Source organism: Oncorhynchus mykiss, chromosome 10 (assembly GCF_013265735.2).
Source record: "Oncorhynchus mykiss isolate Arlee chromosome 10, USDA_OmykA_1.1, whole genome shotgun sequence".
Lineage (NCBI taxonomy): Eukaryota > Metazoa > Chordata > Actinopteri > Salmoniformes > Salmonidae > Oncorhynchus > Oncorhynchus mykiss.
The window spans coordinates 40,479,520-40,505,991 of record NC_048574.1 but is presented as its reverse complement, the minus strand read 5'-3'; the positions used below and the strand labels follow the sequence as shown (position 1 = coordinate 40,505,991).

General features: G+C 45.2%; 2 protein-coding genes across 15 annotated transcripts in view; one reads left to right on the top strand and one right to left on the bottom strand.

Annotated features, from left to right (window-relative positions):
- Positions 1-9,272, top strand: part of LOC110533878 (acetyl-CoA carboxylase) — a 50,674-nt gene extending 41,402 nt beyond the window's left edge. For all 14 annotated transcript variants that reach the window (XM_036990266.1, XM_036990265.1, XM_036990279.1 and 11 more), the window contains 9 exons: positions 380-476; positions 2,073-2,169; positions 2,278-2,413; positions 2,508-2,685; positions 2,862-2,974; positions 4,306-4,460; positions 5,937-6,107; positions 7,001-7,137; positions 7,676-9,272. In XM_036990266.1, coding sequence (XP_036846161.1) covers positions 380-476; positions 2,073-2,169; positions 2,278-2,413; positions 2,508-2,685; positions 2,862-2,974; positions 4,306-4,460; positions 5,937-6,107; positions 7,001-7,137; positions 7,676-7,805 — 1,214 coding nt within the window. In that variant the 3' untranslated portion in view covers positions 7,806-9,272. The remainder of the gene's footprint in view (positions 1-379; positions 477-2,072; positions 2,170-2,277; positions 2,414-2,507; positions 2,686-2,861; positions 2,975-4,305; positions 4,461-5,936; positions 6,108-7,000; positions 7,138-7,675) is intronic.
- Positions 9,273-10,051: 779 nt separating this feature from the next.
- Positions 10,052-26,253, bottom strand: aatf (apoptosis antagonizing transcription factor). The gene is made up of 12 exons (XM_021618452.2): positions 26,101-26,253; positions 25,251-25,424; positions 22,967-23,359; positions 22,368-22,505; positions 20,892-21,006; positions 20,490-20,709; positions 19,903-20,067; positions 18,678-18,761; positions 13,555-13,622; positions 13,360-13,440; positions 12,611-12,682; positions 10,052-10,387 (listed from the first exon to the last, which is right to left on the bottom strand). Exons 1-12 carry the CDS (start codon positions 26,183-26,185, stop codon positions 10,324-10,326), a joined length of 1,659 nt encoding a protein of 552 aa, XP_021474127.2. The 5' UTR covers positions 26,186-26,253; the 3' UTR covers positions 10,052-10,323.
- Positions 26,254-26,472: the final 219 nt, after the last annotated feature.

Here is a 26,472-nt window from a genome sequence, read left to right as displayed (position 1 = left end):
TTGGGCAGGGGGAGAGATTGGGGCGTGCGGTGTGGGGGGGAGACCGGTCTTTAGTTGTGATGAGTGGGGAGGCTTAATTGAATGGTAACCTCTTAGACTAGCCCTGTCTCGCTCACTCTGCCAAGAGCAGGAGAGCTGAGCTCGGCTCTTTACAGCCTCATCCGTCATGGGACCTGACAAGATTAGAGATTTCTGTTTAAAAAAAAATATTTAAACACTGTTTTTGCTTTCATGGATATGACAGGAGTAGAATCTGGAGGGGAAAAAACAATCTGCCAAGTAACGGAATGTTTTATTTCTTATTTACAAATGTTTACTTTGTAATAATAAATTATTTAAGCTTTCCATCTCCTCTCTCTCTCTCTCTCTCTCTGTGCAGCTCCAAAGGGCCCGTGGCAGAGTGGGTTCTTTGACCATGGCTCGTTCTCAGAGATCATGCAGCCGTGGGCTCAAAGTGTGGTGGTGGGCAGAGCCAGGTAAGGAACCACATCAATCCACTGTTTGGAAGCAATATAGACACACTATAGTCCTTTGATAAACATTCCACGGGCCTCATGTGTAACCGGTGCGTAAATGTCACACTGAATATTTGCACGCCGTACATACGTGTGTTTCCCATCATAAATCAGATCTGTCATAAAACTGCGTGTGTGAACGGGCGTTGTAACTCCGCCATGCACCTTTTATGGTGACAATAACGCCCTTGATTTGCTCGGGAGAGGCGAAGGTCGAGTCACGTGTCCTTCAAAACATGGCCCACCAAACCGCGCTCCTTAACACCCGCCTGCTTAACCCGGATGCTGCACCAATGTGTCGGAGGGAACTCTGTTCAACTGACAACCGAAGTCAGCCTGCAGGCGCCCGGCCTGCCACAAGGAGTCACTAGAGCGTGATGAGCCAAGTAAAGCTCCCCCGGCAAAACTCTCCCCTAGCCCGGGCGACGCTGGGCCAATTGTGTGCCGCCCTATGGGACTCCCGGTTACGGCCGGTTATGACACAGCCTGAGATGGAACCAGGTCTGTAGGGATGCAGTGCCTTAGACTGCGCCACTCGAGAGGCCCCTTTGGCAGTAACTTATGCTGTATTTGATGGACTGTGACAGCTTCTGAAATAATAAAAACTACGTCCAAATGTTGTGGATCTGTCAGCAGAACGTTTGAATTCAACAGTGTTTTCCATTGACTTCCCCCCCCCCAACCTAATTTGCTGGACTGCCCATGAATTTTTAAACATTGTCTAGGCTACTCATAAAATGTACAGTAGGTTACCAACAGTAGTAGCATGGAATGGCATCCAGCAAAACCTGAAATACATCGCCTATCTGTTAACTTGGCTACTAGGCCCGATTTAGATGAGAGATGCATATGGTAGTTTGTTGTATGGCTACTTCAAGATTTGAACCCATCACGGCCAGGAAAGGGGAGGAATTTATTCTGCGTTGGTTCTGAAAATAAATAGGAATAGATTCCTATGTCAAAATACTTGCCTGCCTGCTTGAAATACGATACTTCAACCACTAGAAAATGTACGTACGCATGGTGTTTACGTGGAGGAAAGGATATTCTCACGCCAAGTTTTGTTTTTATAAAATGGCAACTTTTGCGGGAAAGCTGGCGCACGCATGTTTTGGGTACATGGGTATATTTGTACATGTGCAATGTTTGTAAATGAGGCTCCAGACCATTACCAAGTCTATTTCACAAGGGTCATCCTGGTCACAACATCATTTGTTTAGAGTGTATGTAGCTCTAGAACAGGATGTTGTGTGAGCCGTGCAGGAAATATGTTAAATGGTCTATCTGATCATCCCACTGTCATGCAAGCCCATCGACATGTTCCAGTACTGAAACCCCCTCCTGCCTGATATCTGATTTGATAGTTTTGGGTGAAATGCAGAAGACACATTTCAGTTGAATGCATTGTTGTACAACTTTCTAGGTATCCCCCTTTCACATAGCTAGCTCACCCATCTTAACCCCACACATTGACCTGTCTGACCTCTAACGCCTGACCAATCAGCCCTCAGGGGTGCATAGTTGTGTGTCCTGATGTGACCCTCTGCTCTCTCAAAGGCTTGGTGGCATACCTACTGGAGTGGTTGCTGTGGAAACCAGATCAGTGGAGCTGTCAATCCCAGCCGATCCAGCAAACCTGGACTCTGACGCCAAGGTAAGTTCCTCCTAATATACACTGGCCTGTGTCTCAAATACAGGTATACTCACATAAAGACCCACAGAAACGCATGATCACTAGTAACCCTTTGTGTCCTGCTCTCAGATCATCCAGCAGGCAGGCCAGGTGTGGTTCCCTGACTCTGCGTTTAAGACGGCACAGGCCATCAAGGACCTGAACCGCGAGGGCCTCCCTCTCATGGTGTTCGCCAACTGGAGGGGCTTCTCTGGAGGCATGAAAGGTACCATAGAATATATGTTTATATATCTGTCAGTTATACCAGTGTGTGTGTTTTTTCAGTCTCATATCAAATTCCTCTCCTGTGCCTCTGTCAGACATGTATGACCAGGTGCTGAAGTTTGGAGCCTACATCGTGGATGGGCTGAGAGAGTACCGCCAGCCTGTTCTGGTATACATCCCTCCCCAGGCAGAGCTGAGAGGGGGGTCCTGGGTGGTCATAGACCCCACCATCAACCCCCGCCACATGGAGATGTATGCTGACAAGGACAGTCGGTGAGTTTGACTTCCATCCACTAACCATAACCCCTCTTGGCAGCATGCCAAAGACAGAAGTCACTGTTTAGACACTTGACCAATGTACGGTTTGATGTAGGCTCAGATCAGTGACATTGTGATGCTATGTAGAGCCTCGGTCATCTTGATGAATCCCTCTCTTCTCTGCTCCACAGTGGTGGAGTGTTGGAGCCAGAGGGGACGGTAGAGATCAAGTTCAGGAAGAAGGACCTGGTGAAGACCATGAGGAGGGTGGACCCAGTCTACATGGGCCTGGCAGAGAGACTGGGTCCGAGTCCTAGAGCTTTATTCATACTTTCTCACATTCCCTCTGTCAATCTCTTTATGCAGTTCTCTCTCTGTGCTCTCCACTATCCCATTTGCTTTGCTCTTTCTCCTTCTCTCCCTCTGTATCCCTCTCTGTGAGGGAGGAATGATAATATCTAGCGGGGCACGTGTGCTGTAATTCCCTGTCACTCTTGTTCTTTATCTGAGGGTGATCGTATCGTCCCTGCTCTGTCCCCTGGGGAGATCTGTCAATCACAGCAGGGCTAGATCAATCAGCAGGGCCTGCTGTCTCCCTCCCCGCCCTGTCCTCCTACCTAACCCGGCCTATTGATTTTCCTCTGGGCTCACAGGGGCACCATGGAGCCATAGAGCTATGGGCCAGCACCGGGCCTCTAGGGGCTGTGGTGGGGAGGCTGACCGATTGGCTCTGACAGAAATCAATCTCTGAAGACAGGCAGCACAGCAGCCAGGGATTCTGTAGAACACTGAACCACATCAGACAGTGATACTGAGAGCTGAGCTGAGCCTGCGCTGTACAGTCATAAAGAACCCATGCTGAGCAAATGGGAGGGAATGTATCACACCTACCTCCTGAACAATTTCACATAGAACCAACATAATTCTCATGCTAATGGTACCGCTTGCCTTGGGGTAGCAGAACAGTCCAGCCACCCGAGTCAGCCTGTTCTCTCTGCTACCGCACTGCAAGCGGTACCGGAGCGCTTGCGCTAGCAAAGTCTAGGTCCAGGAGGCTTCTAAACAGCTTCTACCCCCAAGCCATAAGACTCCTGAACATCTAGTTAAATGGCTACCCAGACTATTTGCATTGCCCCCCCCCCCTCCCCACACCACTGCTACTCCCTGTTGTCATCTATGCATAGTCACTTTAATAACTCTACCTACATGTACATAATACCTCAACTAACCGGTGCCCCAGTACATTGACTCACTGCTGCTGTTATCTCACTGCTGCGCTTTAATTATTTCTTACTTTTATCTCTTATTATCCTTTCTTTTCTTTTTTTAAACTGCATTGTTGGTTAAGGGCTCGTCAGTGAATATTTCACTGTAAGGTCTACTACACCTGTTGAATTCGGAGCATGTGACTAATCAAATTTGATTTGATTTGAGTAGCCGCTTCCCCAAACAATCCCGCTGTCATACAGAACAGATACAGTGATAAAAGGAAGTGGAGCCCATCCCAAATGCTCACGCTGTCACATTGACACAATTTCCTTGGAATGTTCTCGGTATGCAGCTAGCTTGCATCAGACCTCACTGAATAATCTTTGGTTTGTGTTGTAACCCTCTTGGCCACGTCTCCTTCTCCAGGTACCCCAGAGCTGGGCCTGCCAGAGAGGAAGGAGCTGGAGACCAAACTGAAGGAGCGGGAGGAGTTCCTGTTACCCATCTACCACCAGGTGGCCGTGCAGTTCGCCGACCTCCACGACACCCCGGGACGCATGCAGGAGAAGGGCGTCATTACGGTGAGACGACACGGTCACGTTGAACGTGATCAGAACACGAATTGTGAAATGAAATGACACATTTAGCCAATGTTATTGCAGGTGTTGCGAAGTGCTTGTGTTCCTAGCTCCAACAGTGCTGTAATATCTAACAAAACACACAAATCTAAAAGTAAAATAATGGAATTAAGAAATATAGAAATATAAGGCCTCGTCGACTTGTTTGGGGGCGTGCTTCCTCTGCTGTTTCCTGAAGTCCATGTCAGCTCCTTCATTTTGGTGACGTTGAGGGAGAGGTTATTTCCCTGGCACCGCTCCGCCAGAGCCCACACCACCTCCCTGTAGGCTGTCTCGTCATTGTTGGTAATCAGACCTACCACTGTTGTGGCGTCTGCAAACTTGCTGATTGAGTTGGAGGCGTGCTCGGCCATGCAGTCATGGGTGAACATGGAGAACAGGAGGGGGCCGAGCACGCACCCTTGTGGGGCCCCAGTTTTGAGGATCAGCGAAGTGGAGGTGTTGATGCCTACCTTTACCACCTGGGGACGGCCCGTCAGGAAGTCCAGGACCCAGTTGTACAGGGTGGGGTTCAGACCCAGGGCCTCGAGCTTAGTGATGAGCTTGGTGTTGAAGACTAAGCTGTAGTCAATGAACAGCATTCTTACATAGCTATTCCTCTTGTCCAGATGGGATAGGGCAGTGCGATGGTGATTGCATCAGAACAGTATTGAAATGAAGGTCACATAGCTATATGTGAAGAAATATTACATTAAAAAGTGTTTTTTATGATGTCTCATTCCAATACACAGAACTGTATATATGCGGTATGTGAGTAACCAAGCCTGTGTTACCTACAATTCAGTAGACTGGTGCAGTCGATGACATGCCGAGGGAATATAGTGTTCAGTAGATGCCTAGGGAAAAGAGTGTTCCAATCTCTCTCAGGCTGTGAGACGTGTCTTTATAATTACCTGCTGATGACCCGGCCCATCACCTCAGCAAGCACAGAACAGCCCCAGGCAGGATTCCAAGCTCTCTCCATCACACACACACGTACGCACAATGGGTTCATGAGAGGAAGGCTGCTAGGGCATTTCTGTATACTGAAGTATCTCTATAATAGATGACAATCTCAGTTGCTCTCAAGATGCCTGCAAATGCAACAGCACAATTATCAGTGATAGGTGCCTGCAAATGCAACCGCACAAGAATCTGATTGACAGCCACACAGGTGCTCAGTAGAATACCAAGGACAGATTACTTCTCTGGAGACTCTCCTGCACTCAGAAGTTCTCATATCATGACATACAAAGATATTCTCTTCAGTTCAAAATCTGTTTAGTTATGTAAATTGGGTAATGTCATCTTTTTTTTAGGGGGGGGGGGGCAATAATTACACAATATTAGATTATATTTACATTTTCTAATATCAGTCAGCCAGTATTGCTTGTTGGTGAGATATCTCATCTCTGAAGTTGTGTGTGTGTGGTTTCCCAGGATATCCTGGAGTGGCGGACGTCACGACACTTCTTCTACTGGCGTCTGAGGCGTCTGCTGCTGGAGGACACGGTCAAGAGGAAGATCCAGGTGGCCAACAGCGAGCTGACCAATGGACAGATCCAGGCCATGCTGAGACGCTGGTTCGTAGAGGCTGAGGGGACCGTCAAGGTGACTGGCCACTACCTGCTCCTCCACTTTCCTCAAACAAGCCCTCCAAAGCACAGAGACACTGACCGTCACTGTCAACTAGAGGCTGCAGATTCATGAGATTATACATCTATACCTTCCTTCACAGTCTGGTTTTAATCATAAAAAAATTATAATAATCAGGTCAATTTCCAACCAGAAGTTGTGGTGTCTCGGTTATGGCTCGGTAGAAATAACTATAGGTGATAGAAAATATGTCCCTCAGCCTAGACTGCTGCCTCCAGGGGTGACTAGAAAAAGCCCAGCTCCTGAGGTAGACAGAGTATATCTTTAGAAGCGGCCGTCTTGTTAGCTAATACATTACCCCAATCAGGGCCGGCTATCTTAAGCTACAATTAATCTGAGCCCTGGCACGTGCAGATAGGAGAGCCACGCGCTGTTTCTTAATTAAAAGCAAACGGATTAAAAATGATTAATAAGGGCATTAAATGTTCTTGCGGACTACAAGCAGGAGAGCTCTTAAAACAGCGTGAGGCCATTACCGCCCTCCCAATCTGCCTAAGCCCCGTCTGCCTTTGTTTGGGATCAGAGACTGGCTGCCCTCATGAATATGGATTTCTCAATCAGGTCCAGTCAAAAAGGCATCAGGGACCTACTTTGTAGCTCTCGCACTTTCACTTCTGATAGGAAAATGTAGTTTCATTTTTTTCCCCCCACTCATTCAGACAAGCAAGGTTATGAGAATGTGATTGTAGTGCTCTACTGCCCGAAACAAACATGAGTTCAGACGTGGGTTTTTCCACTGATATGGATAAAACCTAGCCCCAAAAAAGAATGTCACTGAGAAGTTGGATTAAATCTTCCTCTCTTCTCTCTCTGTGTGTGTGTGTGTGTGTGTGTGTGTGTGTGTGTAGGCTTATCTGTGGGACAGCAATGAGGAGGTAGTGGAGTGGCTGGAGAAGCAGCTGAAGGAGGAGGAGGGGGCCAGGTCTGTCATCGACGAGAACATCAAGTACATCCGCAGGGACCACATCCTCAAGCAGATTCGCAGGTGAGACCGACCGCTCGTTTAACAGGCTGGTCCAACCTGATCTCATAGTTTCACTTCGGGATTTGACATAATTGGACGAATGTTGATTTTTGACCCATTAATAGATTTTTTTAAAGCGCTGTTTCCATTTAGTAAGTACTCTCCCTGCTTGCTAGAAAATGGAGAGCTGCCATGGCACGGTGCTCTGAGCCCAACGCTGTGCCATTGTTTTTTTGGTGAGCACCCATGACGGCATATCAATGTTCTCAAGATCTTTTCAAACGGCCGAAATCGACGTGTTTTTCTAGTGACCAGCCTGGCATTTCACTGGAAACCTACCAGCCTGGCATGTCACTGGAAACCTACCAGCCTTGAGATGGCCGGTAGAAGTCTACTCAAAGCTTTGTATAGTACCATGTTTATGCAGTGGGATATTTCCTGGTGTCAGGAAAGTGCAATGTCACTGATTCCCACAGAATCTATTTATTCCATGTACAGCCAGGTACACAAATGGTTACATCTCCTTCATCTCACTCAGGTTCTCTTCTCTCCTCCTTAGCCTGGTCCAAGCAAACCCTGAGGTTGCCATGGATTCCATTGTGCACATGACGCAGCACATCTCCCCTACACAGCGTGCTGAGGTGGTCCGCATCCTGTCCACCATGGATGCCGCCCCGGCCGCCACCTAGAGCGCCTCCTCTCCCCAGCCTTGCCCCACTGTCTCAGGTGCAGTGGAACTGTGCCAGAAGCTGAGGCTGGAGGAACCAACGGAGGCTGTGCTGTTACAGATGAAAATGATCCTGGAGGGAGGGGGGAGAGCTGAGACACAGGGTAATGGATTTATTTATACGTCTGATATCCAGGGTAATGCATTTATACGTCTTACAGAATGTGTTTGTTGTGATATCTATGTAAGTTCAAAAATGATAGACAAAGCCAAGACCAGAAACTATATAACTAGCATGAATGACGACAAGCTTGGGGACCACACAATTGGCCAAGGTGGAAGCAGCTCTTCATTTGCTATCATAATGAGCCTCTGTCCTATTGGACAGGAAAACATGCATTGAGTTTGAGTGTTTTGATGGCGATTTTGACAATAAAATTGCAGCAGATTGCTGGGAGGGTTCACGAGGGTGGAGGGTTTGCACACCTTTGCACGGCGCACTTAATTACTGATTAAACCCAGGGTAGGAGGTGGAGCGTGGCATTGTGATGGGGATAGCGTGTCGTTCTGCCCTGGGCCTGGAGAGAAGAGCCCAGCAGGAGCCAAGAAGAGGGCCCTATTCAGACCCAACCACCCCACACTGGCCCTGGGGTGAGCCATTGGGCAGGCAGGCGCACACTGATGCGGGTAGAATAGCAGCTGTCACCACCTTTCTGAATGCACCTTACTGTTCTATAGTATACTAAAAGACTGACACAAAAGCAAACACTAATGGTAATTGGTGCCATAATGGTTGAGAATTCCATTTTTCCCTCCCATGGGGTATATTTTTTAACAATTATTGTGTAAGAAAATATGTAAAACATTTAGGTGACTAATTTATTAAATGGCAATCATGTTAAAGAGAACTGAGTAGTGTACACTAGAATTATACATTCAGTATTACAAAAGGTGTGATTTTAAAATGTTCTGTAAATTGTAGTTTACTTTATTTTGAGACGTATTTTCCAAGGAGAAAATGGGTCGTCACTAGTTAGCACAGCCAAAAAGTCATTATGGCTAAAACCATGCCTATTTCTACAAGTTTTAACCACATGCCTAACCTTAAAGACCAAAAAGCTACGATATAGCCACTGTGACTTTATGGCTGTGGTAACTAGTGACACAGAAAATGATAGTATTGTGTAAACATGGTTATGCTCATTGAGGAACAGTGATGGATCCTGGATACTGTAGTTTCTTTATGGCAAAGTGATGGTGGCCTAGCTGCTGGAGAGCCTCAAATTTAACATAATATTTGTTTCAATGTCAGGTAAAAAATTGATTTTGCAATGTAGGATGACTTCATGCACAGTGCAAAGTTATATTTGTCTATTGCTGGTAGTCCTGTTACTAATGAGGTGATTGGCTGAATGAGAAAGGTTAATGTGTTTACTGTAGTGAACCCGAATTACCTCAGTTCAAATTTAATAAAATACAACTTACCTGGTTTGACAGATTTGTTTTTTCAAGCGGAATGAAACGCAGCAAGATTGAGTTGGCATTTCAAACTGCATTATTACTAAATTATTTACCATTAAATGGATCATCACAACAATGTAATTCTGCCAAGTTCAGCGAGGAAAAAGTATTCTTAGGGAGAGACATTTTTCGGACTACTTCGAAATGATATTCTTTTCTCATGCAGGCATCAACCCACAGATGATCAGTGGCACTTTTTTTCCCCAAACTTCAACAGTCTTAAAAGAGATGAGACAGATCAAACAAATAGTGAGGGATCCATCTCATCCCTTGTTTTTTTCCCCCGTCTCACTTTCATATCGTCCCCTTGGCTCTGTCAACTCTATTACCATCCTACCAACAAATATGTAAGACAAATTGAGTTGCATACACCCAATACCCATCACAATTATGGGAGGCCCAATAAGAAAATGAGTCATTCGGTGGTATAATTGGAAATGTGCCTTGCCTGGTCTCTCCGGTCTCCCAGAGGGCTTTGCTCATTTGTGGAGGCACGCTAGGCTGGCTAATTCCAGCACTAATCACTGACAAACTGCAACATCAGGCCCTTCCTACTCCTATTGGAGCAGAGAGAACAGGATTGTTTGGAGAAAGTTAGAGGAATTGCTTTATGCAGGTTTGGCATGGCTGCTTATTAGGTTGCAAGTGTTATCCCCCATAAGTTTAAAAAAACTACACTCCAATAAAACATTTAATCACCAACTAAATCTGCATTTGTTAATTTCCCCTCCAATAAGTCAGCAGGCAGAAATCACCTTGGTATTTATTCACAGAAGGGGGACAATAGAAACAAGTTGGCAAAAATGTAGTTTTTCCTGACAGTATCAAAATGTGTAGAGAAAGCAGTCTCTTCAAGCCAAGTCCAAACCAGTCAGGTCCAGTCTGAACTAAACTTGAGACTGATACTGTCCATAAGCTTTTAGAGGAGCAGAACTGGACCAGAAGAGGTGTATTGTGTTCATCTCCTGGGTGCTTTCTGTCTTCTGTGCTGTCCACCTCTCCTGCTCGCTCAGAGCATGTCACTCCCGCACCGCACTTTCAGCAAACGAGTTCTTCCCGAATAGTGAGCGAAACAACTCAGTCCTACACCAACAAGAAAAATCCAAGTTTAAACATGACTTTTTTTTGTCAAGAATAATCATGGTAAAAGTATTATCAAACCTGGCTGTCACCAACAGACTGAACAGTTGAATGTGACTAAAGAGGAAATCTGTGGGTGAGAGAAAAGAAAGGGAGGAGAGGTTTCGATTCATTGGGAGAAGGAATAATTCCACATTCATGCGTCTCAACGACTTGACGGCACTTGAGAGACAATGCCAGTGACCCAGTTGCAGGATTCCAATTAGGGGGGTAATATGCAACAGTCCAGATGAGAGGAGAGACAAAGAGGGGTCTTTATGGAGCCCAGGGCCTTCTGATTACTGCGTGAACACAAGTGCCTGTCACTCTGTCTGGGGCTGGCCTGCCGATGACAAAGAGCAGAAACACACAGCCAGGCAGGGATGGAATCAGAGGCCCCAGCTGCTCTCCATCTCTGGACTGGACTGCCTTCCTGCAGACTCATCTCCCCTAACCAGCTCAGTCATTTCAATCAGTCAAATGTTCCAGTCAAAGTGGCTCTACTCAGACAGGCAGATAAATACGGCCTAATTTTGAGACGGGGCTGGTTTAGTTTGTGTCCGACTATCTGCACATACAATTATTTTCTACATCCATAAAACATGTTCAGCGTATACATGCAAATGTACAGCAGGTGAAGCCTGTGCATTATGAAACAGACACTAGATGGCGGTATGTGATGTCACATGTCTCAGTTAATTGTGTTGAGATGATTAAAAAGAGTCAAGGGAGTCTGTTAGCCTGCACTGGTCTAGTCTGAGTGCAGACAGTCATGTTAAGACTGCTTGTGGGTCATCTTCAATGGGATAGGACAACAGCCAAAGCTCCCACACTGCAGTGGACAACCATACCGATTTAAAATCTATTACAAAACTGGGTCCACTACAGCAAAACTAGTTCCTGTGTAATGTGTTGAGTTAAAGAGGGGCCTTGTGTTGCTCTCAAGGGGCAGCCAGCCTGTATCCAGCCACAGGAGGGACTTAATCCCCATTTGAAATGCGCCACCAGGGTCAAGGAATACAATACACTCTGATCATCACCACGTAATGCATACATTCTCATTCTGCCTGAGCTCGGTAAACATCAGCTGGAGAATACTGAGGAGCACCGGGATAACGAGGGCAGAAAACCCAGGCTGATATAGGACTGACCGTCTCTGTGTGCGCAATGGACAGAAGACAAGAGACAACAGGGGTGTGTTGAAGGTGCAGCCTGCCTAAAAATTGCATATCCTGTATGTCACATGCCGATGCAGAAATGTGCCATGATGAAAGTCTCAATACCTTCTAGAGGACTTAAATGTGCATGTCATGTATGCATGATACACACACCACCCCCCCCCCCTCTACATTAACATTCATGGAGCCAGTGGAGCATGGCAGGCTGCATCCGTAAAGCCAGCGCAGTGGTAGAGGAGCGAGGGAGGAGGGGAGGTATAGGGGGGGGGGGGGGGGGGGGGCTGTGCCAGGGCATTCATTCCCAAAGGTCAGCCAGTGTGGCTCTCTGGGAAAGGTCAACGGCCAGCCTGATGCAACGGCCATACATCACCATTATTACTGTAGGCCATTGATTGCTATGGAAATGAGGTGGGAGGTGCACGCGGGCAGGGCTGGGGCAGCCCATTGTGCAGTCATTACCATGTTTAGAATGCCTGTCGTCTCACAGCGAACACAACACCTCCGCTACTCCACCTGCAGTATAGACTGGAAGAGGACAGATAAGAGAGAGAGGCAGAGGACGCGCCTAGCCATTTACTGTCCCCTCCGTCTCAGGTGTACGCTGAGAATCAATATGGGCCCACTAGCATGTGGAAACTGCGACACTATGTCCTTTGTAAACTCACGTACAATAGGACAGTCAGCAGCCTACACATTACGACTGAAGACCCTGTTCATCTCATTTAGAAATCCCGCCAACTCTCACCGGCCAGCGGCAGAAGGTACAGGTACAGGGGGAACAATGCGGGTGTGAGAGCAGGCAAGCAAAGCAGGGCACAGGGATTGATGAGAGGGTAGCTGTCCAGGGGACAGATGTATGGCTGTGACAGGAGAATAGAACACAGATCTGTGACTAACAGCCCCAAGATAAAGGAGGAGGTGATGGGTTGAAGAACAGGTCAATATTGGCATGCCAGCGGTGAAGTGCGCTGCCATTACGCCTGTGACGCGTCAACAACAAGGTGCTCACCGTGCGCCATCATTCATGGAGAGGTGGTCGATGGGGGCCATGAAGTTCACCAGCTTACTGTGGACGTGGAACCTAGACAGACACACGAAAACACACACACACACACACACAAACACCATCAGAAATAGAGCACACACACACATTCAATTATGTAACGGTGGTTTGTCCATTAAGAAATGTGAGTGTTTGAGTCCATTTGTTTGTGCTGTGTGCCTGTGTGTAGAAGATAAACAAGAGAGAAAAACCATGGGTACAAAAGGCCCTAAATAAAAGGCTGACCTTTCCACTTGGAATAAATGGAGAAAACAAACGCTGTAATTGCAATTCTTCCACCGGCAAATAGTTTTATATGTATAAATACAAATGATCAATTTGAGTCCTCAAATATTTAATCAGGCCACATGGAAATGTAATTTACATTAACAGAGGGGGACTTTTTCTATAAAAAAGATAATTGAAATAACTGAAAGGACTATAGATAAACTATAGCATTTTAACCAGCATCGGAGGAAGTAAATGTATTAGGTATTTTCATAAATTCTGTCATTGGAGCCTCCCTGGACAGAGAAATAAAGAGCTTGCTCTGCAGTGGATGATAAAAACAGACCCAATTTATGCCTGTTAGGAGTATTAGAACAAGACGTACAGGGAAACAATGAAACTAAATTATTCTGAGTTTGAATGTGGAGAAAAGGAAATATTCTAGTGAACCTGTATTTCTTCACCATTTCTCCGTTCCCTCCACTCACCTGACTTTGCGTCCCTTGCTGGCCTTGGTGTCCACTTTCTTCTTGATCTTACTGCGGAGCTTCTGAATGGCCAGCCATTGTCTGGAAGGAGAGGAGAGGTGAGGGCCCCGATCAGAAAAAGTCTAGAGGGGTAAACCCCACATCCTAGCATCACACAAACAGATGCATGTACACACACACACACACGTCGCTCACCTGCCCATAGCCACCTGGTCATTGGGGTCTGCAGCACTCGTCTTACGTTCAATTAGCTCTCGCAGAAGCTGAGATGAACAGAGTAAGGGGAGAGGAGGGAAAGAGCGCAAAGGGGGAGACTTAGTTTCTCGTTTCAAAACAGTATTTAGTTTCGTGTGTGTAGACATCTTTACCCCCCTGTTCATTCACCAGAGTACAGAGCACTCCCTCTCTGTCCCAGCAGCAAATCCTTTCACTTAAATCGGAACCTCTTCATCAGTGTCAGCCCAGCAGCCAATCCCAGGACCCGGGCCCAGACCGCCCAGTCTCTGCCAGAATGTACCACTGCTGAGCATCAGCCTCAGTTAGCAGAGCAACAACATGCCAGAACCCCAGAGCATCATCATCACTGGACCTCACAGTACAACATCTTAATGAGCTGTGGTGGAGAGGACAACGCTCATTCATCATACAGTCAGTCACACAATCCACACAGTCCCACAGTACAGGCAGTGGTTCCACTACTCATCCATGTTCCTTTGAGTTCCCCCCCAGAGATAGTAACGCCGTGTCATGACTAACTGGACCATTTTGTTTAAAATCAGCAACCATGCAGCCCTCTCCCTGACCCCCATCAGGAGAGAGATAATCTTCATTAATGTCCTCAATTAATCCCCCGGCTCTCCTCTGCTAGTATGGAGCTTGGTTTTTCTGTATGGCCAGCTCCAGGCCCTGAGACAGGGGAACACTCAATGTACACACTAGTCACAGTGAAAATATATATTTACATACACCTGAGCCAAATACATTTAAACTGTTTTTCACAATTCCTGACATTTAAACCTAGTAAAAATTCCCTGTCTTAGGTCAGTTAGGATCACCACTATTTTAAGAATGTGAAATGTCAGAATAATAGTAGAGAAAATGATGTATTTCAGCCTTTATTTCTTTCGTCACATTCCCAGTGGGTCAGAAGTTTCCATACACTCAATTAGTATTTGGTAGCATTGCCTTTAAAATTGTTTAACTTGGGTCAAACATTTCAGGTAGCCTTCCACAAGCTTCCCACAATAAGTTGGGTGAATTTTGGCCCGTTCCTCCTGACAAAGCTGGTGTAACTGAGTCAGGTTTGTAGGCCTCCTTGCTCGCACACGCTTTTTCAGTTCTGCCCACAAATTTTCTATGGGATTGAGGTCAGGGCTCTGTGATGGCCACTCCAATACCTTGACTTAGTTGTCTTTAAGCCATTTTGCCACAACTTTGGAAGTATGGTTGGGGTCATTGTCTATTTGGAAGACCCATTTGCAACCAAGCTTTAACTGATGTCTTGAGATGTTGCTTCAATATATCCACAAATTGTCCTTCCTCATTGGGAGGGTGTTCTTCGGCTTGCAAGCCTCCCCCTTTTTCCTCCAAACATAACAATGGTCATTATCACCAAACAGTTCTATTTTTGTGTCATCAGACCAGAGGATATTTCTCCAAAAAGTACAATATTTGTCACCAATTGCAGTTGTAAACCATAGTCTGGCTTTATGGCGTTTTTGGAGCAGTGGCTTCTTCCTTGCTGATCGGCCTTTCTGGTTATGTCGATATACAGTGGGGAGAACAAGTATTTAATACACTGCCAATTTTGCAGATTTTCCTACTTACAAAGCATGTAGTCTGCCATTTTTATCATAGGTACACTTCAACTGTGAGAGACAGAATCTAAAACAAAAATCCAGAAAATCACATTGTTTGATTTTTAAGTAATTAATTTGCATTTTATTGCATGACATAAGTATTTGATCACCTACCAACCAGTAAGAATTACGGCTCTCACAGATCTGTTAGTTTTTCTTTAAGAAGCCCTCCTGTTCTCCACTCATTACCTGTAACTGCACCTGTTTGAACTCGTTGCCTGTATAAAAGACACCTGTCCACACACTCAATCAAACAGACTCCAATCTCTCCACAATGGCCAAGACCAGAGAGCTGTGTAAGGACATCAAGGATAAGATTGTAGACCTGCACAAGGCTGGGATGGCCGACAGGACAATAGGCAAGCAGCTTGGTGAGAAGGCAACAACTGTTGGTACAATTATTAGAAAATGGAAGAAGTTCAAGATGACAGTCAATCACCCTCGGTCTGGGGCTCCATGCAAGATCTCACCTCGTGGGGCATCAATGATCACGAGGAAGGTGAGGGATCAGCCCAGAACTACACGGCAGGACCTGGTCAATGACCTGAAGAGAGCTGGGACCACAGTCTCAAAGAAAACCATTAGTAGCACACTACGCCGTCATGGATTAAAATCCTGCAGCGCACACAAGGTCCCCCTGCTCAATCCAGCGCATGTCCAGGCCCGTCGGAAGTTTGCCAATGACCATCTGGATGATCCAGAGGAGGAATGGGAGGTCATGTGGTCTGATGAGACAAAAATAGAGCTTTTTGGTCTAAACTCCACTCGCCGTGTTTGGAGGAAGAAGGATGAGTACAACCCCAAGAACACCATCCCAACCGTGAAGCATGGAGATGGAAACATCATTCTTTGGGGATGCTTTTCTGCAAAGGGGACAGGACGACTGCACCGTATTGAGGGGCTGTATCGCGAGATCTTGGCCAACAACCTCCTTCCCTCAGTAAGAGCATTGAAGATGGGTCGTGGCTGGGTCTTCCAGCATGAGAACGACCTGAAACACACAGCCAGGGCAACTAAGGAGTGGCTCCGTAAGAAGCATCTCAAGGTCCTGGAGTGGCCTAGCCAGTCTCCAGACCTGAACCCAATAGAAAATATTTGGAGGGAGCTGAAAGTCCGTATTGCCCAGCGACAGCCCCGAAACCTGAAGGATCTGGAGAAGGTGGCATTCTCCCAACCGCCTTCAAGAGGTAGTCACCTGGAATGCATTTCTTAAGTTTGAGCCAATCAGTTGTGTTGTGACAAGATAGAGGTGGTATACAGAAGACAGCCCAATTTGGTAAAATACCAAGTCCATATTATGGTAAGAACAGCTCAAATACGCAGAGATAAATGAAAGTCCATCATTACTTTAATGCATGGTCAGTCAATCTGGATTTTTTTTTATCAAGTGCAGTCGCAAAAACCATCAAAAGCACTATGAAACGGGCTCTTATGAGGATCACCACAGGAAAGGAAGACCCAGAGTTACCTCTGCTGCAGAGGATAAGTTCATTAGTTACCAGCCTCAAAAATTGCAGCCCAAATAAATGCTTCACAGAGTTCAAGTAACAGACACATCTCAACATCAACTGTTCAGAGGAGACTGCATGAATCAGGCTTTCATGGTTGAATTTCTGCAAAGAAATCACTACTAAAGGAAACCAATAAGAAGAGGAGACTTGCTTGGTCCAAGAAACACGAGCAATGGACATTAGACCGGCAGAAATCTGTCCTTTGGTCTGATGAGTCCAAATTTCTGATTTTTGGTTCTAACCGCTGTGTCTTTGTGAGACGAAGAGTAGGTGAAAGGATGATCTCTGCATGTGTGGTTCCCACCGTGAAGCACAGAGGAGGTAGTGTGATGGTGTGGGGGTGCTTTGCTGGTGACACTGATTTATTTAGAATTCAAGGCACACTTAACCAGCATAGCTACCACATCATTCTGCAGCAATACGCCATCCCATCTGGTTTGCGCTTAGTGGGACTATGATTGGTTTTTCAACAGGACAATGACCCAACAGACCGCTGGGCTGTGGAAGGTCTATTTGACCAATAAGGAGAGTGATGGAGTGCTGCATCAGATGACCTGGCCTCCTCAATCACCCGACCTCAACCCAATTGAGATGGTTTGGGATGAGTTGGACCACAGAGTGAAGGAAAAGCAACCAACAAGTGCTCAGCATATGTGGGAACTCCTTCAAGATGGTTGGAAAAGCATTCCATGCCAAGAGTGCGCAAAGCTGTCATCAAGGCAAAGTGTGGTTATTTGAAGAATCTCAAATATATTTTGATTTGTTAAACACTTTTTTGGTTACTACATGATTCCTTACATGTTATTTCAGTTTTGTTGTCTTCACTATTATTCTACAATGTAGAAAATACAAAAAAAATAAGAAAAACCCTTGACTGAATAGGTGTGTCCAAACTTTTGACTGGTACTGTATATTTAAGCAATAAGGTATGAGACGTTGTTGTATATGGCCAATATACCACGGCTAAGGGCTGTTCTTGTGCGCAACACAGCGCTCCTGGATACCGCCCTTAGCCGTGGTATTTTGGCCATATACCACAAACCTCCGAGGTGCCTTATTGCTATTATAAACTGGTTACCAACGTAATTCGAGCAGTAAAAAGAAATGTTTTGTCATATCCATGGTATGCGGCCTGATCTACCACGGCTGTCAGCCAATCAGCATTCAGGGCTCGAACCACCCAGTTTTTAATACATATTTTTTCCTCATCCTTGGTCAGGACGTAGGTTAGGAATCTGCATATCTTGCAGTTCCTTAGTGAATGTAACTGTTAAAGCTCCATTGGCGCTACATAATGACTCTAATCCAGTGTGAGTGATTGCTCTGTTCACAGATATGGTTAATGACTACGCCTCAGTTGTACTGAGCAGTGTGGAGAGTCCTTATACAGGAGTCAGCATCACACAGACAGACAGACAGACAGAAAGACACGCACACACAATGGTGATTTATGGCATGCACAAAGTTGCTGACTAAAAAAGTTTAGGTAAATGCAAACATCAGTCCAGCTCCAGCCTGCCGTGAGAGGTTAGCCACATTAGAATGCAGGTATTACTGGAGCATGACTGGAGCATGACTGGAGCATGGAGGGCTAAGTCCCACTGGGAATGGCTCCGAACTGCACTTCCGGAGCCTTCGGACTGGGGAGACTGAGCGGATGGGGCGGTGTCCTCTGAAGGACAAACTACAATAACAAGGGCAGTCCCTGTGCTTCACCCCACACAACGTAGTGCCACCCTATAGCCCTATAGGAGTATCGTGGCAAGCCAGACTCACAACACCATGTGTAGAGGGGCACTTTACCAAGATCACAGCAGGTCGAATTCTGATGCTGCCTATCTCCTGCGCAATAGTCTCTGTCCACTTTAATATGAAAATAAAACGTTTTAGGAATGCTTCAGTCCTTGAGTGTAGGAGAATGTTTCATGCAGAAGGGCTGATTAATTACCTGGTGATAGAAATCGTCATCATCAAAGATCTCCTCGTCCAGGTCTTTCAGATGCGTATTGGCTTTCAGCACCTGCTCTGTCCCCTAAGAGAGAAACAGAGGGAGATAAGAGAAAGCAAAGGAATGAGAGAGCGAGAGGGAAGGTGAGAGCCAGTGAGAGGTGGGGGAGAGAGAAAGCTCTGTCATGTAGCGTTGTGCAGGAGGTGAAGCCATAAACTCCAGATGTAACACCCCAGATAAACAGGCTGCTCTCCAGATAAAGTGGCACCTCTGGAGGAAGGAGAGGGATGGCTGAGCCGCGCGGGGCCCTAATCTAAAACTGCTGAAACAACCCCTCTCTCTCCCGTAATGTATTAACCAACCTGCAAATGCTCCTTGCTTTGAATCATTTTGGGCCGCGACACTGCCTACATTTCAGGTTAGTATAGTTCAGTTGCTGACTAGATTCAATTAAGATACAGAGATAAATGTATCCCACTCAGTTAATGCTGTAACAGCTTAATACAATTAGCTGGAAGGAATCTGACTGAGGGGGGTATCATGGTGACAGCCTCCACCAATCAGAGTAGCAACCTGAACTATAGAGCTTCTTGTACAGTTAACCTAAGGGGGGATGTGTTCTCGCTAGTATGGATACTAGCAGTCAAAAGGATGACACTTGGCTACATACACTATCTGGCAGCCTTCGCAACATGTTTTAAAAATATATATATATATATTTTACCAGGTAAGTTGACTGAGAACACGTTCTCATTTACCGCAACGACCTGGGGAATAGTTACAGGGGAGAGGAGAGGGGATGAATGAGCCAATTGTAAGCTGGGGATGAGTCGGTGACCATGATGGTATGAGGGACAGCTTGGGAATTTAGCCAGGACACCAGGGTTAACACCCCTACTCTTACGATAAGTGCCATGGGATCTTGAATGACCTCAGAGAGTAAGGACACCCATTTAACGTCCCATCCGAAAGACGGCACCCTACACAAGGCAATGTCCCCAATCACTGCCCTGGGGCATTGGGATATTTTTTACACCAGAGGAAAGAGTGCCGCCAGCCGGCCCAGCAACACCACTTCCAGCAGCATGTGGTCTCCCATCCAGGGACTGACCAGGACCAACCCTGCTTAGCTCCAGAAGCAACCCAGCAGTGGGATGCAGGGTGGTATGCTGCTGGCAAATGTTACCTATCCTACATAACCCTCCCTCCTCCCCTCCAGTCTCACCTCTCCCCCTGCAGTGGTGGTCTCGGGTACAGGGGCAGTGGCCTCTAGCTTGCCCAGGACTCTGTACTCGGAGCGTCTGGTCTGGGTGCGTCTCAACAGCCTGTCCTTGTCCATTAGCACCTGTTCCACCTGGATCAGGATGTTTCTGTCAAATGCCCCAAAACCCTGAGAGAAGAGAAGAAGAGTCAGAAACAAGACCGTAACACAGCTACAACATCACTACCCTATGTAGAAAAACAAAGATCATTAGATTATTCCTAATGCAGTATGTCTAGTGAAAACACCAGAACAATGAAGGGGGAAAAAAATGACAATATGAAGTCTGGTTTTTAATTGGCATGTTAGCCCTTGGTTTATGAGAGCTATGAAATTTGAGTGCTGAAGTGTGCTTAGGGACGGATGGTGCTATTATGCACAGTGCATGCCGATGGAACACACACACACACACACACACACACACACACACTGCAGTGCAGACTGGTTAGGTGATAAGAGCTAAGCTCTGTGCAGCTGGTGCATGTGGACGTGTGTCCTTGGTTGGTGCAGATGAGTGTGTGTGTGTGTGTGGGGGGGGGGGGGGGGGGGACCTTGCTGCTCTTTCCCATGGTCAGCTGGGTCTTGTCGTGCCATTTTTGCAGCGTGGCATCACGGTATGGCTGGAAGTCAGCAAAGCGCTTGGCCATGAAGTCTGGGTACTCTGCCATCTCCAGCTTCCGTTTGGGAGGACCTGTCGGTTCCACTGCTTCCTTCCTTTCCTCTTCATCATCACTGTGAATCTCCTCCTCATCACTGTGAATCTCCTCCTCACTATATTACAGATACAGAACAACAAAATAATACTCAACCATCAATTCTAAAGCCATAAGGAGGCTGAATTCAAGGGCATTTCAGAGAAATATTGCATCCTATTCACATTAATCAGGACAGTGTTTCATGTAACAGAGCACTTCATGTTCTGTCTGTGGACGTGGAGGAGAGGCAGTGCTGACCTGTGTGCTCCCCAGGTGTTGCCCAGGGAGATGGGCCTGGTGTCTGGGTTCTGATGGAGCAGCTGGTCCTGTAGCTCCAGTAGAGACCTCTGGAGAGCCTTCAGGGCTTTGTGACCTTAGAACATCATAGAGAGAACATGCTGACAGGACCTTATAAACTAACAGAGCGATATGGGAACCAAGAGGGTAGAGTGAAGCAGACATGTTGTGAACATAGTGTTGTCTGAGGTAAAGTATACATTGGTCTTTATGAATTTGGGAAGCACGAGTTAACTGTGAAAGTCAATTCCTCAATATTAGCCCCAAAAACGTATATAAATACACTGAAGTTATGCCACATAACAATAGAAAATATGCCTCATAACTTCACTTGTCCAACAAATCTATAGAAAGTATTGCCCCCAAGCAGGACTGATTAAAATCCCTTGGAGCAGTCCCGCCCCGGCTTTTGTTAGTCCACATCTTGTCAACATCCACTAAAACAAATTTTAGAGAATTTGCCCTCCAAATCATAGGGCGTAGGAAAAGAGAGGAGGTGGGGAACACTTATGACTCTGTCCTCTTCAACTTTAATCAAAAGTACACTGGCACGCCGGAGCCCCCTCCCTCCCTTTCATAATAATGGGCCGCTAAAAATTCAGGAGGCAGGATCCACATCAATCACTCGCCAGATTTGAGTCCAATGCAATAAATATGTAAATGAGGCGAAGCCAGTGTCTCGTAGCTTTGAGATCAGCGCGTGGAGGAGGGAAAAAAGGAAAAACTGGATTAATTGCCCATGGCCAGAGGAATCCTATTACTGTAGGCATTGATTATAAAATTGTATGAGTGATTTTCATGAGGGAGGTGGACTACCACCATGCCTTGAGCAAAAAAAATAGTATTAGAAGAATCAGGCCAAATCGGTCAGGTTTAAACAATAATGAGAGAAAGGAAAACTAGCTTTCACATATGATTCCACTGTGGAAACCAGAAGGATTAGGATATTTCTTACAACAAAAGAGTGGAAATGTTATTTTGTTATGACAATCTCCTTGTAGAATTGTTCTCACGACAGCCTAGCCTATTACTAGGCAAATAGTTGAAATTATTTTCTACCCACTAATTACTACAACCATAACACTAGCACCCAGCTCGTCCATTAGGATTAAAAATTCATGTTTCAAATGCCATTGCATTTAAAGTAACTTATTTTACGCACTCATGATCATTGCATATGCAGGCAAGCGATACAAATGTTCTACATTGAGTCTGGGAGATAACACGTCTAGACAAAACATTCAGTACTATCACCACATCATTTACAGGGTTGTAAACTTTGTTTGTAATGCATGTTATTGTCCTATGCCATTTTCTTTCTTTTCAATTTTCCCCTGGAGAACAATAAAGTTAAATTAATTTCATATTGTTGATAGCTGTAAAAAAAAAATTAAAAAAAAGAAAAATGTAATGCAAGCAGAAACAAAACGCACTCACTATTCTTCAACGCTCCAGCAAACTCTGCTCCGCCCCTCTTCTTGAACTCTGGGAAGGTATGTGGTTGTGGCAGCTTATTGGCTGTCAGAAGAACTTTCTGCATTTTAATTCGCCCCTCAAGTAGCTGGTCCCAAAGAGCTGTGGAGATTTAATAAAATAAATGACATGGTTGTCTACTGAGAAAGGGAGGTGATAAAATGTGCTTAAAGGTATATTTTAACTTGACTTTGTCAGAGTTCCAGTGGTGTGGGATAGTCATAGCCAGCTAGCTAACATAGCATCCCTCTGTTTGAGCCAGGTGTATGAATAGGCAAAACTAGCTCATGGTGAGAACCATGAGCCTCCTAGGTTTTGTATTGACGTCAATGTACCCAGAGGAGGACTGAAGCTAGCTGTCCTCCAGCTACACCATGGTACTCCCTACAGAGTGCTGCTGAGGCTACTGTAGACCATCGCAACAGTGTGTTTTAATCAATTATTTGGTGACGTGAATATATTTAGTATAGTTTTATGTAAAAATGATAACTTTAATGTTTTACTATTTGTGTTTTTTATTAAATTCCCTGAGGATGGTCCTCCCCTATAACACAAATACATACCAAGTTGATCTTTCACAGCTTTCCCTTTCTCCACCTCTTCATCCACTTTCTCTTTAGAGAATGTCATCACAGCTTCCACATCGTCAGCTTCATTCTCAATCTCCTCCTCTTCACTCTCTCCATCCTCATCATCACTTTCTTCATCATCATCATCTTCACTCTCTCCAAGATCATCCATTCCCTCTGTTAGCTTATGGAAGTCTGTCACTGAGGAAAGTGTGATGTCAGTCTCCTTCAGCTTAGACACCAAGCTTTTCATTTTAGCGATGTCACTCTCAATCTCTTCATCATCATCATCTCCAGCTTCAGTCTCTCCATCCTCCAGATCAGCATCGTCATCTTCTTCTTCCTCCTCCTCCTCTTCGTTTTCATCATCATCCTCATCATCCTCTCCTAAAAAGACACATTAAATTTGAACGACAACACCAGGATTCAATTTTAGATTTGATGTAAATTAAGAAAAAAATGGATGTTCATACAAATGTAGCAATTATAACTAATGCAGGCGGATACGGTTGTAGATGGCCTTCCACTCAGCACCTGAATAACAGTATGGATGCCGTGTACACAACATCTTAAATGCTGTAATCAGTTGTCTTCGAGGTTTAAATTGATTGCTGCATGGCCCCATGTTTGACTTGCAAATCTCTGCCTTAATCAAGGCATTTTGTTTGGATAAACAGGGATTAGCTTGATTAAAAACAAAGCTATTCCTCCAATGAATAACCAAAAAAAACAGACCACTAGTAGATGTAGGCCTAAGCTATTATACGGTGATAAATCGTCTACACATGATATGACCATGCACAGCTGAGCATAGAATAGAACTGGACTTGATTCAATTGTAAATAAGGAACCAACATCAATCCATTAAAGCTATGGTCTCCTGTTCGCCAGCAATTTGCCTTGTGGTACTAATCTAGGAGACATTACAAAATTATAGAGTCCAGTGTGGCATGAGGCACATTTATTTATATACTAAACAAAAATATAAAACGCAAGTTGGTCCCATGTTTCATGAGCCGACATAAAAGATCCCCGAAAATGTTTCATACGTACACAAAAAGCGTATCACCAGGTCGCAATTGTAAATGAGAACTTGTTCTCAACTAGCCTACCTGGTTAAATAAAGGTGAAATAAAATTTAAAAAATACATCTCTCTCAAATGTTGTGCACAAATTTGTTTACATCCCTGTTAGTGAGGATTTCTCCTTTGCCAAGATAATCCATCCACCTGACAGGTGTGGCATATCAAGAAGCTGATTAAACAGCATGATCATTGCACAGGTTGTGCACATTGTGCTGGGGACAATAAAAGGCCACTAACGTGTGCAGTTTTTTCACACAACACAATACCACAGATGTTTCAAGTTGAGAGAGCATACAATTGTCATGCTGACTGCAGGAATGTCCACCAGAGCTGTTGCCAGAGAATTTAATGTTAATTTCTCTACCATAAGCTGCCACCAGTGTTGTTTTAGAGAATTTGGCTGTACTTCTAACCGGCCTCACAACCGCACGCCAGCCCAGGACCTCCACATCCGGCTTCTTCATCTGGGGGATCGTCTGAGACAAGCCACCCAAACTGAGGAGTATCTCTGTCTGTAATAAAGCACTTTTGTGGGGACAAACACATTCTGATTGGCTGGAACTGGATCCCCAGTGGGTGGGCGTGGCTCCCAAGTCGGTGGGCCTATGTCCTCCCAGGCCCACCCATGGCTGCACCCCTGCCCAGTCATGTGAAATCCATAGATTAGGGCCTATTGAATTTATTTAAACCGACTGATTTCCTTATATGAACTGTAACTCAGTAAAATTGTTAATTGTTGCATGTTGAGTTTATATTTGTGTTCAGTATTGTTCATTTTGAACCGAATGGTGGTCAGTTACATATTGTAAAAGTGCCCCTTACAGAACCACAAGAGGGCAGAATTCTACAAACGACAATTTTCAAATGCAGTGCCAATAAATAAATACACCCAACCTCCCCCCATCCTAAAAGGTAATCATGTATCTGATTGACTAAGTCAAATTAATGTTAATACCCTATTGCTTTTACCAAGCCAACTTTGTCAGTTCGACAGTTGGGCTAATTCCATGGATTGAAGGAAAAAGGGATGCATTTCAAGTACCCAAACCACAGCTCTCTATCAACTTTCTTGACAGGTTCCGTATTTATTTTCACCCATGGTCAGCTGCATTGATTATCCTACATATATGCATTGATTATCCTACATATATGTTTAACATTATTATAAATGACACAATCATGTTCCAACTCACCAGACCCTTCGTTCTCCTTCAGCAGGTTTTTACGAGATGTTGCCTTGCCCAGGTACCGTTTGTCAGTCTCTTCCAGCAGAGTGATAGCTTTCTTCCGGAGCCCACTCAAGGTAACCACAGCTTCATCCTCATCATCACCCTCATCAAACGCCTCAACCACCTTGGCTTTCGTATCTGGAAGGAATCAAAACAGTCAGATTGAGCACTTGTCTCTTGGTCATTCAGTCTTATCTGATCAATATACAAAGTGGCTGGCAACTTATCAGAGCCAAAATGTTACAGATAGGTTAATTCAGACGTCTTTAAAAGAAAGACAAGTTGAATAACTATGACAGGATAAAACACCTTTCCATAATGTCATGTTCATATTGAACCGCAGCCAGGGTGAGAATACTAATCCCAACTTCAAGCATAATTGCTAGCAATGAATAGAAGGTTTAGAGAGAGCGATAAGAATATTAGCTAGCTAGTGACCGCCAACGTGTCGTGAAAAAAGTCAATATAACTAGCTAGCAGCGCCAGTAGTTGCTAGTAGGATCAGCTATTAGAATGGCGCAGTGCAGTGGCTCCCGTCCTACATTCATTGTGCTCAGTTTGAAACTTCAACAAACACTTGGCTATGTTGACGGTTACCAGTTTACATGGTGGTCATCAGAACAGGCTATGGAGAGGTTTTTGGTAAATTGGTGATTTCCGTGTGCTAGCTTGCTTGCTAACTGTCTAGCTTTGCATGCTGTTGCCACGCGCCTACCTGGCGTGTGTGTAATGACGTTATACATAAAAACGGAAACATTGTCTTCAAATCGAAAGCAAAATGTACCTGTTAAACATGACAAACAGTGCAATATACCTTCATCATGATCGTCCTCTGGATCTGTGAACTTGGGCAAAGGATTTAATAAATCTTCCAGCTGTTGTGATATGTGGCCAGCCATCGTTCAACGTACTCACTCACAACTCACACATGTTACGCCTACGTCATCAAGACGCGACTCCCAGATAGAAAGAGAATAATAGAACTGCTACAGCGCAACTTCAATCAAGCAGAGGCCTACGCAATATGGATTACTGAAATAATTAAGATAATGCAGTGTGGATTACTAATATCCGACTTAATTGTAGTTAAACACCGTAAACCCTGTAGGTAAAGTATAACATCTACTAAATGGTAAATACATAATCGACTTTCTATATGTCGTAGGTCTACTTCTATAATTACAGT

Excerpts from the sequence above, each read along its gene's own strand:
- aatf (XM_021618452.2), bottom strand. The coding sequence starts at position 26,185 with ATGGCTGGCCACATATCACAACAGCTGGAAGATTTATTAAATCCTTTG. Across the intron at positions 21,007-22,367 it reads TGCTGGAGCGTTGAAGAATA|GTCACAAAGCCCTGAAGGCT; the intron begins GTGAGTGCGTTT and ends TGATGTTCTAAG. Across the intron at positions 12,683-13,359 it reads AGCAAGGGACGCAAAGTCAG|GTTCCACGTCCACAGTAAGC; the intron begins GTGAGTGGAGGG and ends GTGTCTGTCTAG.